Source organism: Solanum pennellii, chromosome 4 (genome assembly GCF_001406875.1).
Source record: "Solanum pennellii chromosome 4, SPENNV200".
NCBI lineage: Eukaryota > Viridiplantae > Streptophyta > Magnoliopsida > Solanales > Solanaceae > Solanum > Solanum pennellii.
Genome location: NC_028640.1, coordinates 67,450,907 through 67,466,034, shown reverse-complemented (window position 1 = coordinate 67,466,034; position 15,128 = coordinate 67,450,907). Strand labels below are relative to the sequence as shown.

The window sequence follows — 15,128 nt, the reverse complement described above, 5'->3', positions numbered from 1 at the left end:
AGTTAAATTTAAATGTATCGCTTTCAGTTATAATTTAGAAAGGTACTATTCGTTATGCCTCATAAAATTATCAGAACTTATGCTAAGACTAGTGATGAAAAAAAATCAATTGCATATAAAATGGAGTTTTTAATGTTAATTTAAGATTTTGAGATTAAAAACATAATACAATCGTGTATTTCAAGAATAATTCAAGAAAAAATATAAAGGTGGAAAGGTCGGAACAACAAAAATAGTACAAATAACAAAATATTTATGAATTTAAGTCTTTTTAATAGAAAAGAAAATTAGATTAAGATAAAGGTGCAACATACAATATGCTTGGGGAGAACGAATCTAAAGAATATGTTGTTAAGTTATTGTGTCCAAAAATTGTGATCTTTTTTTATTTTTATTTTTAAAAAAAATTGTGATATTAATCTTCAAACAAGTATATTTATATTCACCGTACAATTATTTTCTCAAGATATATACTTCAACATACAAGTATATTTATATTCACAAAGACAATTGCGAATGTAAAAATGTTAGATGGTCCCAGCCATGCTTGCCGCCACCTTGTCAAGTCCACTGGTCGCACACTTATCCATGTTAATTTGACTGTTTTAATTAGGATTCCTTTTAGAGGAAATTGGGTGGGTATTGGGATATGGAACGGATAGTTGATTATGGTTAAAAAAAGGTCAAATGGGTAGATTAATAGGATTAAGATTTGTGTAAAAAATTAGGATCCTTTAGTGAGAGGGGTATATGTGTATATATAATTGGACGACAAGGTTTATGTGGGCGCAAAGTAAAACGGAGAGCATATGTGTACCATTTATTAAAGTTTAGAGGTAAATCCGTCCCTTTTCCCTTAAAAAAATTATCACATTACACTCCATATAAACAAAATATTTGAGACAAAAAATAAATAGATTATTAGTATCAGTATTAGATAGAGATTAAACTATTACTACTCCCCTCCCCTCCCCACCCCTAAGAAATTTTAATAATAAAATAAAATGTAAAATATTTTTGTCACTCCACTCCACCATTTTCTCTCACCGTACCCCCCCCTCCCCCCGCAATCCCTTCAAATAAAAGTTTATTGTTTTAATTTTCTTTGAAAAAATCCTAACCCACCGTACATAATTCTCCGCTTCTAAATTTTCTCTCTCTATATATATACACACACATTAGAATAATATTTTTTACTTGTCATCGGGCCTTTTAAAAACAAATTTTTATTTTTGTTATATCCGATATATGAATAGAAAAAAAATATTTTCTTAAAAATATATGTATATATCTAAAATAAATAAAAAATAAACTAAGAGTGGGGTTAGATACGGCGAAGTAGAATTTACTTTTTATATATAAAATTAAAAATATTACTCCTTCATGTGGCACTTTTCAGATTTCAAGATTCAAACAAATCTATCTTTGACTGTAAATTTTTCATATATTTTTTTTAATTATTTTGAATTGTCAATTATTATGAGTTATAGTACTTTTTACGTAGTTTATAACTATATATATTTAATTTCAAAAAATTGAAAATTCCATAATCAGATTTCTAGTTAAACTTAAACTATTTTACTCTCAAAAAATAAAAATTGTCATACAAATTGAGAAAGAGAGAGTGTTCTAGGAAGGATTGGAGAGGGGTGAAGTCTGAATTTATAAAAAGTTTTTCATAAAGGAAAATTTTAAAAATAAGAATACAGGAGTTTGTCGGGGTGAGGATGAGGTGGTGGGAGAGGTGAGGAAAATATTTTAAATTTAACATTTTAAAAAAAATAAATACTTTTTTATAATTTATTTATTTTTTGGTCAAGGTGAAATATTTTATCCATGCGAAATGTTATATGAATTTTTTTTTTGCAAATAAAAGAGAGAGTGTACACACTACTAATGTGTGTTTCTCAAATTAATAAGTAATAGTTTAAGTATGAAACTCACACTTACGACAATTTGGGTACGAAACTTAAAAAAAAATGAATAGTAAGATATATTTTTGACACTCATATCTCTTTCAAATGTATACAATTATCAAACCTACATTATTGCATTCTCTTTTAGTATACAATCAATTTCTTAGGGCTCGTTTGACCATGCGATATGAAATCATGACATGAGATTGGAGTTTTGTTTGAACATGCGATTTGAACTTTTTATATTATATGTTTTCTTATAAAAATAAAAGCTCCATAAGTTATAAAACTATTAAAATCGCACAACACACTATCATAAAATTATTCTAAGAAATATAACATTTATTAATCAAATATCAATTCAATAAAAAAAATAATTGAACATAAGTTGTAATATTCAAATTGTTTGTAGCTAAGAAAGTTTTTTTTCTCCAATTAATACAATAATCAGGCTTGTCCACTCAATATAATGATATTTTTTTTCATAAAAAGTTGACTTCAGTGAAATAATAATGAATTTGATAAAAAATAATGAATTTTGTGAATATAAATAGTAAATTAAGAATTGATTTAAAGTAAATATAAATTTTATATCGAAAATAATAATCGTTATATGAGATATAAGCGATTTTAATGATATGAATTGTAAAATTTACTTATATATGAAACAAATATTTTTATATATATAAAAATTAAATGTTATTTTTTTTTTACAATATATAGATAATTTTTATATTTAAAAAATCTCAAATTATAATTTAAATTTCAAAATCTTAAATTTTAAAATTTTTAAATTTTCAATATAAAATCAAGAAAATCAATATGAAATGGCATGTATAGTAATTTAATAGTTAGAAGAAAATAAAATTTATAAAAATCACTATAAAATCTAAAAAAATTTTAAGACACTATAACACAATCAAATTTCACAGTTATTTTTTCTGGTCCTCAAGAAAAATTTGACATGCATTCTGCCCTGTAGTAGATCTGAATATCAATCTCCATTACAGTGCCACTCATAACTCCGAAAAAACTCGCTTCAATAAAACCCAAATCTTCAATTCAACCTAATTCTTCGATTTCCCACTTTTGGGTGCCACAATATACTGTTACTGAAGAAGTCACTGTACCGCAGATTTACTCGAAATTATTTGTATTCAGTAGTCGCCGGAAAAATGAGACGGAGGAACTCGGATTTCCGGCGGCCGGTGAGGCGGCGATTTTCCAATGTTTTTTGGTTAACTTTGTGTGGATTGGTCGTATTGCTGCTCATTATTTTGCTCAGCAGAACAACTCGCGATTCATCGTCTAGATTGGTTTATACAAAGGTAATGTTCGTTTTCGTTGTATTATAAATTGCTGTTGTTTTCTGTTTCTAAGCTAAATATTCTTTTTTAAGCTAGATGAGTTTGTGTGGGTTGTGGAATTTGAGCTTTGCGGGTTAGTCAATTACTTGTTAATGTATTTGACATGGACAAACTGAAATGATTGTTGACATTTGCGATCTAACAGTTTGCAGTAGTATGCAATCAGTCTATGAGTTAACTCTGTTTTCCATTTTAGAGTTCTTGTCAAAATTTACACAGATCCAAACTCACTATCTCATTAACCATAGACTAAAGCTGAATTGTAGATAGAAAAATAAGCGAAAACTCAATAAGGGAAGTCTGTGCAATGTGAGCTCCAGGTTTATGAACTTTACAAGGCTATATGCTTACACTTGTGTGTGCTATTCACAGAATCTACTAACAAACTATTTTTAGTTAACTACTGGCTAGCCTCCTTATAACAAAGTAACTGGCCATTAAACAATAATTAATCACCTAACTACAAGCTAACTACAACAACAACCAAAGTTAAGTTGCACCACTTTCAATAGTCTCTACCTTTTGTTTTAGATCCTTATTTAGATAGATTTTGATTTTTTATCCAAGTTTTAGCCTTTCCTTTCAATATTATCTCTTAGGTGAGTGTACAACCAATTCGCTAAATCTAGTTAATATGTTGTACAGTCGTTAGGTGTAATTTTCATTGCATTTCTTGGTTAATAATGGTCATTTTGGTTTGAGAATTGGCAACTAAGGCACATACAGATCTTTCTAAACAAAAAGGGCAAGTTGGAAATTTCTGAAACTTCTTATGAAATTATTTCTATGTCCAAAAGCAGTTTATGCCCGGTTTAATTATTGTTATCCTTTTAAACAGCTAAAAGTACTATGAAGCTTTCTTTCTTTCAAAGATATGTTCCAAGTGAATTTAAAGTAATTGTTTCTTGTCGAAGAACACCTAATTCTTTGAGAATATGTATCAAACTTTTCACCTATTTGGTAATGGCCCATTCCCAGGTCCTTGATCACCGGTATTTTAAAACCCGACAACAAACTTCTAGCGGATAATTGTAGTCAACTTTTTTTTCCTATTACTTATGGATATTATTGCTATGGGGTAAGTGTCAATAAGTACATCACTCGACAAATGTCACAAGATCTCCACTGTGCATTGATTAATCAGAAGAGATTATGACTACATTTAGCATTTTGGAGTGAGTCTATAGCTGGGTTTGTGAAATAATTTGACGTTTTTTGGTTACCATGAGCAGTAGTTATTGATTTTGGAAAATACTTTAATGCTAAAAGAAATCTTGTACGGCAGTAACAGTGTCTGAAAGTATCTGGGCTACTTTGGGGCCTGGAACTAATGTCTTTATTTTTTTGGGATTAGGCTATCAAGATGAAATTCATGGTATTGATGGATAAACAAATTTGGTCAAATTAAAGAAACAAAAAGATAGGTTTATTCTTGTTTATGACTTGAGGGTATCGTGAAGGTCTGTCATATTAATGCCCTCAGCCTCAAGTAAATCTGCTTCAAAGATGATAAAGATAGCAAATAGAAAAGGAAAAGTTAAGCATCCGAGTCTAAGACATGGAAGAATACCGTAGTCCCTCCCAAATTTAAGCTTTTGGGAACATTGAGGTGTCCACACTTGGTGGGAAGTTCATAAACTGATCATTTCATATTACACTACCCCATGTCAACCAAGAGAAATCTGATTAACATGTAGTTTATTGTGGCCTCCACATTTTTCTAGTTTAGCATTAAACAATATGGTACAATTTGATTATTGTTCAAGTACCTCCATCAAGCTGTGACAGTCAAAGACAAAGTACAGAGTGGCTCGATCTAGAAGCGTCTTAATAAAAGCCTAGATATTCTTCACGGAATTAACAAAATCAGTAGAATACAAAGTATGTATAAAGAAAATAGGTTCCATATAAGTTATGCTGGGAGTTGGGAGAACTTAAAATTATTTAGGGGCACATGGAAGTAATTAATAGGTGAAGGACATAAAAAATATCAATTATACAAGACATACCAAAGTTACTTGTCTTCCTTGTGGTCTACGTTGTAATTTGCTAATTATTGAATGTCTCAAAGGAACCAAGAATGCAGGGTTCCCCTTTTCGAATATTAAGAATGTAGAGTTACATATATATATTTTAGAAGCAATCAATGTAAAATTGTACCCCTCTGTCCCAATTTATGTGACACACTAATTTTTTTAGTTTGTCCCAAAATGAATGTCACTTTTTATAACAAAAATAACTTAACTTTGAAATTCCCCTTTTACCCTTAATGAAATAATTTATTGCCATACAAATATCTAAGATTTATTTTGGACCACAAATGTTAGAAGTCACCTTTCTTTCTTAAACTTGTGTCAAGCCACGCGGTGCTACATAAATTGGGACGGAGGGAGTAAAACATTAGTTCCTACCTTAGAACTTAGGTAACTGGAAAAGAATTCTTCTAACAAATTGAATAATTTATGTAAGCTGAGGACACAAATATTGCTTTTTGAGGTGATCCAGATAAAATGGAGAGGTCTCTGTTATCTGTAGATAACAATGTGGTTCTAAGAGTAGCTGAAAACACTCTGGTATTACTCAACACAAATTCACCTTTATTCTGGAGTGGTCAATATGGAAAGGTCAAAAAGATTCGGTGAAGTAGTTTTTTTTTTCTTTTCCTTTTGAATGATTTACGGTTAAAAAGAAGATAGGAACAGTCTTGGTGGCAGAGGCGTATCCCAGAAGGGGTCACTGGGTTCACTTGAACCCATGCTTCCCTCCTGAAATCATATATAGTAGTGTTATATTTTTTAAAAAATATTTAAATATAGATATGTGAACCCATAGTTGAAGTATTATACCATGCGATTATGGTTGGGTGCACCTCTCTAGGTGAGGTTAGAAATTTGAATCTTTTATTTCTCTCGTTTTATTTTCCTTTCTAAAATTGTATAATGCTTCTCTAAGTGGTTTGGATAGGTAAAAGTAATTTTGGACCTATAATTTTAAATTTTAATTATATTTAGTGATTAGAACCTAAATTTTAGATCCAACTGTTCGTAATAGTGCACCCATTATCTCAAAATTCTGGATACGTCTCAGCAGTTGGTGGTTCAGCTCAACTGTACTTCACTCAACTTTCTCCCAAGCAAAAAATTGTTTCTCAAAAATAAAATAAAATCCAAGATTAGCATCTTACGTCATTATCAATGGTTGACCCTTGATTTAAAGACCACATGTGCATCATGCGTTAATGTAGGATCTGTCATTGGATTTTTATAATAAGGAATTTTCGGTCAGTTGGTTGGTTCAAAATTAGATTCAGATTGGTGTAACAGATTTTGATATAAAACCAACTGATTAACAGGCCAAAGTTATTTCATTCCATTAAGTTTTCTTCTCTTCATTTGATTAAATTGAATAAAAGTAGAAGAAAATATCAGCAACAACAACATACCCAGTGAAATCCCATAAGCGGGGTCTTGTGAGGGTAGCATGGGTAGAGTGTACGCTATCCTTACCACTACCTCGTGGAGGCAGAGAGACTATTCTTAAAATACCCTTGGTCAAGTGCATCAACCCAAATAACAAAAGAAGAAAACAATGGAGAAAGAGGAACAGTTAATAAGAAAAGCGGTGTAAAGTCTACAATACCAACAACAAAATTTTGTGATGATCGAAAATACAGTAAACAACATAGGATAAGAACCACAAGGGCATGACTAGTCCTATGAAACACTGTAAAGTCTAAATCTTTATAAGGCAAGGCAACACTCTACCCTTACTAACCTTCTACCCTAATATGCTATCACCACTCCTTTCTATCTAAAGTGATGTCCTCGGTAATATGAAGTTGCGCAATATCCTGACTACTCAGCTCTCCTCGATACTTTTTCGGCTTACCCCTACCCCTGTGCGTATTCCTTATAATCACCTCTCGCACCTCCTCTGTACTGGGGCGTCAGTGCAACTTTTCTGCACATACCAAAACCATCTCATTCTCGCTTTCTTCATTTTGCCCGTCACAGAGGCCACACCCACCTTCTCCGGATTACCTCATCCTAATCTTGTCACTTTTAGTATGCCCACACATTCATCTCTACATCGTCATCTTCACAACATACATTTTTTGAATACGTGATTTCTTGACGGACCAACACTCAAACCCATACGACAAGGACGGTCTAATCTAATCACCATTTTGTAAAACTTAAGTAGTTCCTGGCTGTCTTCAAAGCGGGCCCAAACATGTCTCTTATTGAAATAGGAGAATTTGTGAACTAACCCTTTAAGTTTAGGTGGTACCTTCTTAACGCACAAGTCTACATGCCGCTCCATTGTGATGTGTGACATCATCATGTCCCCACTACCCTGGAGGCAGACTCGAGGTATTTAAAATTCTCTCTTCGGAATAGACTGTGTGGCAAGCCTCACTTCCACATCCACTTCATCCAACGCAACACCGAAGTTACAATCCAAATATTCCGCTTGGTCCTGCTCAACCCGAACCCTTTAGACTTCAGATAAGTTAAATATAAAAAACAATTAAAAAGTGTGCCTATCAGCCAGATAAGTTAGTGAAAAAACATAGATCGGTTTTGATATTTTTTTCTTAGATTAATTTTCCTTTATAGTATTTCCAATTTATGCTTAATACTTTTTATGTGTATCATATTTCAGAAATTGTAAATTTAAAACATCGAAGGTGAAATTAGCAAGCCATCACAGTTTGGAGTCATAATCAAATCAGAAGAAAATAAATACATACTCAGTCACTAATTAAAATCACAAAAGAATTGTGCGCTGATTCAACTGAATTCATCACCTATGATTCTAAACTAGGGCTAAAGGAGAGTTGTTGGTATGAAAGAATGAATAAGAAAAGTAAAGAAAATTAAAAAGAAAAACTAAGGCTTAAGAAAAAAAAAGAATAGGAAAAGGCTGGTAGCATAAAACCCAGTAAAAAAAAAAAATTAGAAGACCACCACCACAACATCAACTTACCCTGTGTAATTCCACAAGTGGGGTATGAGGAGAGTAAGATGTACACGGTTGGTTAAAAAAAAGGAAAAAGAACAAGGAAGGCTGAAGTGGGAAAGGTAGGAGACTAGAGTCAAATTTACTTGAAGTAAAATTAAGTGCATTGAGGGGGATTTCAACTTTTGTTACAAAGACGAGGACTTGCAAAAAGCTTTCTCAACTAGAACACAACACATTCTGCACTTTCAGGTGCCTTTGTTTTTATGTCTATTTCCTGTAGATATTACATGTATATACAAAGTTTTTCTCAAAGTCTATGAGGAAGGTGGACAATGTAGGCCCCCCTCTTGTCATTATGTCGGTTCATGTTTGCCAATGATAATTTTCCTAGTTGGGAAAGAAACAACAACATACTCCGTGAAATTTTTCTAGTTGGGAAAGTAAAGGATAAAAATAAAAGCAAAACGTGTGTTGACACTTGAATATATTTTGGAGAATTTATTGATTTTATGGCGACTGTTTTTGCAAAAATCTTTTCTATTCATATGGCCCTTGATCCAGCAAGGTACTTCTTATTTTCTCTTACTCCCCTTTAAGCATTTCATCCGACAATTGATATTTATCCATTTATGCTTTTCTATTGCCCAATGCTGTGTTTGCTGCATAGATTCCATGCCATAATGTATTTGCCTAACTGAAGTCAGAGTAATAATTGGAAAAAAAAGCTGTTGGTGATGCTAGAAACTCAAATAGGCTCCCTGTTAGTGCTTAGTGTTTTTAAATGCAGAAACTACACCAGAATCCTGTGGAGCTTTAAGTACAAAGAGCAACTAAACGAGCGGCTTTAGTGAAGACACAAATTAAGGAAGAAACAGAGTTATGATGTAATACAAGCAAAACAACTGTAACAAAAAACAACAATTATACACAATGGAATTGAAAAACTTCAAAACTTGACACGTAGGAAGTAAAAATCACGTCTATATGCCCTTATCAGAAAAAAATTAGTAAAAGAAAGCATGTCGATGTTAAGAATCCATTTTAAAATTATGTTTCCAGTTGCAGAAAATGAAATTTTTCTAATTTAAATTTAGTGCTTGGTTTTCCTCTATATTTCCAATTCCAATTCTTTATCACTAATGTATTTATTTATGACTTTTATATAGAAATTAATAAGACACTTTACGAGCTGTATGCATTGTTTAGTGCTGCCTTAATTAGGACAAGCTCTTGATTAATAAGACCCATATAAGCTAAGTTGCTCAGACTCTCCAAAAATGTCGCCCGCACCTGTGTCTGATCCTTCAAAAATACACTGTTTTTGGAGGATCCGACACACACCGGTCTTCATTTTTGAAGAGTCCGAGCAACATAGCATATAAGTGGTTTGGTTCCTGCAGTAGAACACCATGTGAGCAGGGGAATGCATGACCTGCACCTAGCTTTAGGGTTTAAATGCTCTGTAAATGAGCTCAACAACACTATTTGGTTTCTGAAAATCAAAAGTTAAGTGACATCTAGAATTTAGTAATAATTCCAAATTTGTAATACTGATGAGAGGATACATTCTACGGTGTTTTACACTATTTGAATCATACTGTGCTGTTAGCTTATGTGTAGTGGTAAGCTTGATTAAAGAAGTAGGGATTGGGCACAGGATTCCTTATTTACCTACCAAGACAACTACATATGTTTGGAGGAAGAATTTATTAACTCATTAGCTGACGCCTGTTGCAATAAAAACTTCCTCTCTAGTTGGCATTCTCATTCGAAGCTGCAATTTTTTTTATCCTCTGTCTGACTGTCTCTTGTAAGCTTATGGAAAAATCTGAACCTTTACTCTTTTGTTTTTCTTTGCAGAGACCCTATAGGCATGACAGAATTGCGGATGGTCTCAACATCACTGAAGAAATGCTGAGGCCTGAATCGATGACAAGACAAATTAATGATCAGATTTCTCTTGCAAAAGCAATTCTTGTAATTGCAAAAGAAAGCAACAATCTTCAATTTGCATGGGAACTAAGTGCTCAAATCCGCAACTCACAGATGCTTCTTTCTAATGCTGCTTCAAGAAGAAGCCCCTTGACAAACGGAGAATCAGAAAGTGTAATTCGAGATATGGCACTTCTACTCTACCAAGCCCAGCAACTTCACTATGACAGTGCAACCATGTTTATGAGACTGAAAGCTAAAATCCAAAGCCTTGAAGAACAGGCGAATTCCTTTAGTGAGAAGAGTTCAAAATATGGACAAATTGCTGCTGAAGAAGTCCCTAAAAGTCTCTATTGCCTTGGTGTCCGGTTAACAGCTGAATGGTTCAGAAGTTCCAATTTGCAGAAACAACTCAAGGAAGAAAAGCAAGCAGCTGTCAAACTTGTGGACACTGGTTTGTATCATTTCTGTGTATTCTCAGACAACATCCTTGCAACTTCGGTTGTGGTGAATTCAACGGCTATGAATTCCAAGAATCCTGATATGGTGGTCTTCCACCTTGTAACAGATGAGGTGAACTATGCTGCCATGAAGGCATGGTTCACCATGAACAGTTTCCGAGGAGTGACTGTTGTTGTACAAAAGATTGAAGAGTTTAGTTGGTTAAATGCTTCGTATGTACCTGTTCTAAAACAACTTCAAGACTCTGACACCCAGAACTACTACTTTTCTGGCAACCATGATAACAGCCGTACTCCGATCAAATTCAGAAACCCTAAATATCTATCAATGCTTAACCATCTGAGATTCTATATTCCAGAAGTTTTTCCTGCACTTAAGAAGGTTGTGTTTCTCGATGATGATGTTGTAGTGCAGAAGGATCTTTCAGCCCTATTCACCACAGATTTGAATGGCAATGTAAATGGTGCAGTGGAGACTTGTATGGAGACATTCCATAGATATCACAAGTACCTAAATTATTCTCACCCACTTATTCGTCAACATTTTGATCCTGATGCATGTGGGTGGGCCTTCGGGATGAATGTTTTCGATTTGGTTGAGTGGCGAAAAAGGAACGTTACTGGCATATACCATTACTGGCAGGACAAGAACGTGGACCGCACATTGTGGAAGCTTGGCACTTTACCACCTGGACTGCTGACCTTCTATGGATTAACAGAGGCTTTGAATCCTTCATGGCATGTCTTAGGTTTTGGTTACACGAATGTCGATTCCAAATTGATAGAAAAGGGAGCTGTGCTGCACTTCAATGGTAACTCAAAACCCTGGTTGAAGATTGGTATTGAGAAGTACAAGCCACTCTGGGACAAATATGTTGATTATAGTCATCCTTTATTACAACAATGCAATTTTCACTAAGTTGTCTTTAGTTAATTTAATCTTATATAGTTCTCACAGAGGTGGTAATTTTGGGAATCTGTAAGGGGTTCTGTGAGATTAAGATATTGTCATCTCTTGTGCTTATTCCAATTTGTTGTAGTATAGCTTTTGAAACAAACATCAAGGCACCACCAGTATCTTATTACATAAAATTTCATGTTGTATGTTGGCAAGATGTAATATTCTATTCAGGGAAGAGGGCCATAAAAATAAGCTTGAGCTATTCAAAATAGGTTAAATGTTTTAACATGGTCTTAATTCTCAAGTCAAATGCAATAAAATAATGTGATGGTGTCCTTGATGAGTCATATTCCCTTTTAATTCAGAGGTTTAGAGGTCTCGGATTCGAATTTGAGTATTAAAATTTTTTTGATAGAAAATGATATCCATCGAGTGGGAATCTAATACAAATAGCAAATATAAACAAATAAAATGTATTAAAACATAAAAGTAGGTAGGTAGGTAGCATAATAATTAAAAGATAAAAAGAAAAAGGAGGTGCCAACCCAGAGGTTATCGTTAAGAATAAATTGACTAGGGTTTTGCTTGCCTCCTCTTCACTACTCTCATATCTCATTCTTCTTCCTCAGCTTTCAAGGTTAGCTTTTTAATTTCTCTTCAATTTTTGTCTATTTTGGTGATAATTTAGGGTTTTGTCGCTCTGTTATGGTTTTTGTATCCCAACTCACTTTGGGATTGAATGAAAGTTGTGGTAAGATAGTCGAAATTGTTGTGTATTTACTTGTAGAGTTGTTGTATATGCTAAGTTATGATTTAGAGGGATTGCCTAATGAAATGGGATGACTTCAAATCTAATTTTAGGGCACTTCTGTTTCTTAATGACTGACACCGTGTGAGAATTGTGAATTTCATTTTTCTATACTTTGATCACATCATAATAATTTTTCTTGACATTTTTGCTTCACAGAAGATAAATTGGGAAGACCATTATGGTTGGTAGACGTCAGTTACCTAAAGATTTGTTAGTGGAGGTTCTATTATGGTTGCCTGTGGAATCACTTGTGCGTTTCAAATGTGTCTCCAAACATTGGTATGCTCTCATCACAAGTCCAAGTTTTGTAGAAATGCATTTCCGTCACAAGCGTAATCATGTCCATCTCTTCATTTGTAACTTAACACTTACGAGGGAATCACATTCCATTGATTTTTCCTTGCTCCCTACCAATATAGTTCAAGGTGTTGCCCCTATACAAAGAACTGTCCATCAGCTTCAGTGTACCTCTGATTTCTGGTCCATTATTGGCCCAGTTGATGGCCTATTCTTGGTGGAAAATGCATCCGTTTTTGATGAAGGCAATGCTCACTTGGCTTTGTGGAATCCTGCCACTAGGGAGGTCTGGCCTCTGCCTCCTGCTTCCTTTGAGTCTCAGCCATTCAGAGATCATGATGATCAGTTTGCGTTGGGATTTGACCCGTTGACTCAAGATTATAAGGTTCTATATGTACGAACATTTTGGGATGAAGAGGGACTGGGCATTTCCCCCGATTTCTTTGTCAGTGTCTATTCCTTACACAACAACTCTTGGAAGGACCTGAGACCTGATTTCCCTGACTGTTGTAACTTACACAAGTCCATTGGTGCTACACATCTCAACGGGGTATATTATTGGATCTGTGGGCTTCGAGACAATATCTTCCGCATGTGCACGTTTGATATGGGCAGCGAACAATTTGGGGAGATGCAAGGCCCGTATATTCCATACACACAATGGGGAAAACTTATGTTGCGTGGTGACTCGCTAGCTATCTTAGTTGGTGGTTTTGGTCGACTAATGACATCCGTATATGATGTGTGGGAAATGAACCTAGAGGGTAGTTGGACCAAAGTTCTTAGTGTTCAACCTCAAATAGGTGCTCATAAGCCTCGCAACGTCTGGGAGGAGGATAAGATGATTTTCCAAATCGCAGAAACTTCACAGTTGGTATTATATGACCCCACAACAAGACAAGTAATAGATCTTGGCTTTCAGCTGGACCTAATCATTGGTCGCTCTTGGGTTTTCAATTACAAGCAGAGCTTAGTTCAATTAAAGAGAAAAAATGACAGCCAGGGCTAGGATAATGTTGTCTAGCAAATTGAACAACCTTATTAGTTAAGTTAGTAGGCTGGTTACTTGAACTTTCACGTTGTTGGTGAGGGTCTTGCTATCCTCTCTCCCATTTCCACTTCTCCTACCCCCAATTTCCCCCCTCTTTTTAAAAATAAACACTTGCTGACTGTTAGGGGTGCAGATCATTAATCTCTATTCGGATTTTGGATGGTTGGTTATTGTATCTATTTAAACATCAATATGAATTGGTTTTTGTTTTTTACAGTTTGTTTGACCACTATTTGGTTGTCAATATCATTTTTAAGGGTATTATACATGAGTTTGAATATGTACATGAATATGCCATGCTCTGCCTATGTTAATATAGAGGCATTTGGCGGCTTACACTGCTTAGCTTGTATTATTACAATGAAAATCGTTACGCTAAACGAAGCATGTTGGGTACCCGTCTAGTATTTATATAAGCCGCTAACGAGTAAGAATTACACGCATGAGTTGTACACCAAATTTTGGCCTATAGTTGTGATACAGTGTCATGTCCGTATGTATATACTTGGAAATCAACACTTGATTTGTCATTACACAGTATTTTCAATCCTCTTCTTCACTTTGATTTGCTCTGTTGTTGTTGCTTCAGTTCCTGATATTGGTGTTGCATAATACTCCCTTCATAGGTGAGACTTACTTCTGCTGATATTTCGTATAGGTCGTTATCTTCTTTAAAGCTCTTCTTATGGGGCTTTCTGTTTTTCTTTATATGGTTCTATTCTACTTGATTATGTGAATCTATACTACAAATGATTTAAAAAGCGGTCAACAAATGTTATTGTGAATCTATATTTTTTTTTACCCTTTACCTGAAAAAATTAGCTTTGTTCAAATGTTTTTTTTGGCGATTCTGATATTGTTTTCTTCAAAGTAAGTTTCTCTTCAGCTTCAGGATTTACAAGTGTTTATGGCAAGCAAAAAATGGTCAATTTCAATAGCAGAGGCCTAAGTTACGCTTGTGCCAAACAGTAAATTCTGTTGCCAAAATTATGAAGTGAATGAATATACGCTAATATCATTAGCAGCTGGACCTTTATCCACATTGTCAAGATAGGACTGAAAGTAAGACATATGAACATCTCATTTATAAATTTTTGACTGGTTCAAAAATGACGCAATATATTTGAGATGTTACAAACTTTGAAGGAGAAAAATAATAGCTCGATGCACAAAGTGATAAACAGGTTCGTCCAGATTAGTATACTTTTAACATTTGGATAAGCTGGTGTAAAAGAACTGTCTACTTACATCTCTTTGTATATATTTCGACCTTTGATGTTCTTACAAAATGATGATTAAAGGAAAAACTGAATGCCTGTATATATATTTTGGACGACCGTGGTGTCACGCCATCCTACTAGCAACATGTACCAGCCTAACATATATATATATATATATATATATATATATATATATATATATATATA

General features: G+C 34.0%; 2 protein-coding genes across 4 annotated transcripts; both read left to right on the top strand.

Annotated features, from left to right (window-relative positions):
• Positions 1-2,817: 2,817 nt before the first annotated feature.
• Positions 2,818-11,828, top strand: LOC107018431 (probable galacturonosyltransferase 10). Its single transcript, XM_015218915.2, has 2 exons — positions 2,818-3,244; positions 10,109-11,828. The coding sequence occupies exons 1-2, from the start codon at positions 3,092-3,094 to the stop codon at positions 11,558-11,560; spliced, it is 1,605 nt and encodes a 534-aa protein (XP_015074401.1). The 5' UTR covers positions 2,818-3,091; the 3' UTR covers positions 11,561-11,828.
• A 193-nt stretch (positions 11,829-12,021) lies between these two features.
• LOC107015701 (F-box only protein 8-like) lies at positions 12,022-13,917 on the top strand. 3 transcript variants are annotated; one of them, XM_015216054.2, is made up of 2 exons: positions 12,022-12,179; positions 12,510-13,917. In XM_015216054.2, exon 2 carries the CDS (start codon positions 12,532-12,534, stop codon positions 13,657-13,659), a length of 1,128 nt encoding a protein of 375 aa, XP_015071540.1. In that variant the 5' UTR covers positions 12,022-12,179; positions 12,510-12,531; the 3' UTR covers positions 13,660-13,917. The 3 variants fall into 3 exon arrangements, with proteins under 3 accessions (XP_015071540.1, XP_015071541.1, XP_015071542.1); XM_015216055.2 differs by having other exon boundaries at positions 12,052-12,179; positions 12,513-13,917; XM_015216056.2 differs by having other exon boundaries at positions 12,175-12,293.
• The last annotated feature ends 1,211 nt before the right edge of the window (positions 13,918-15,128 follow it).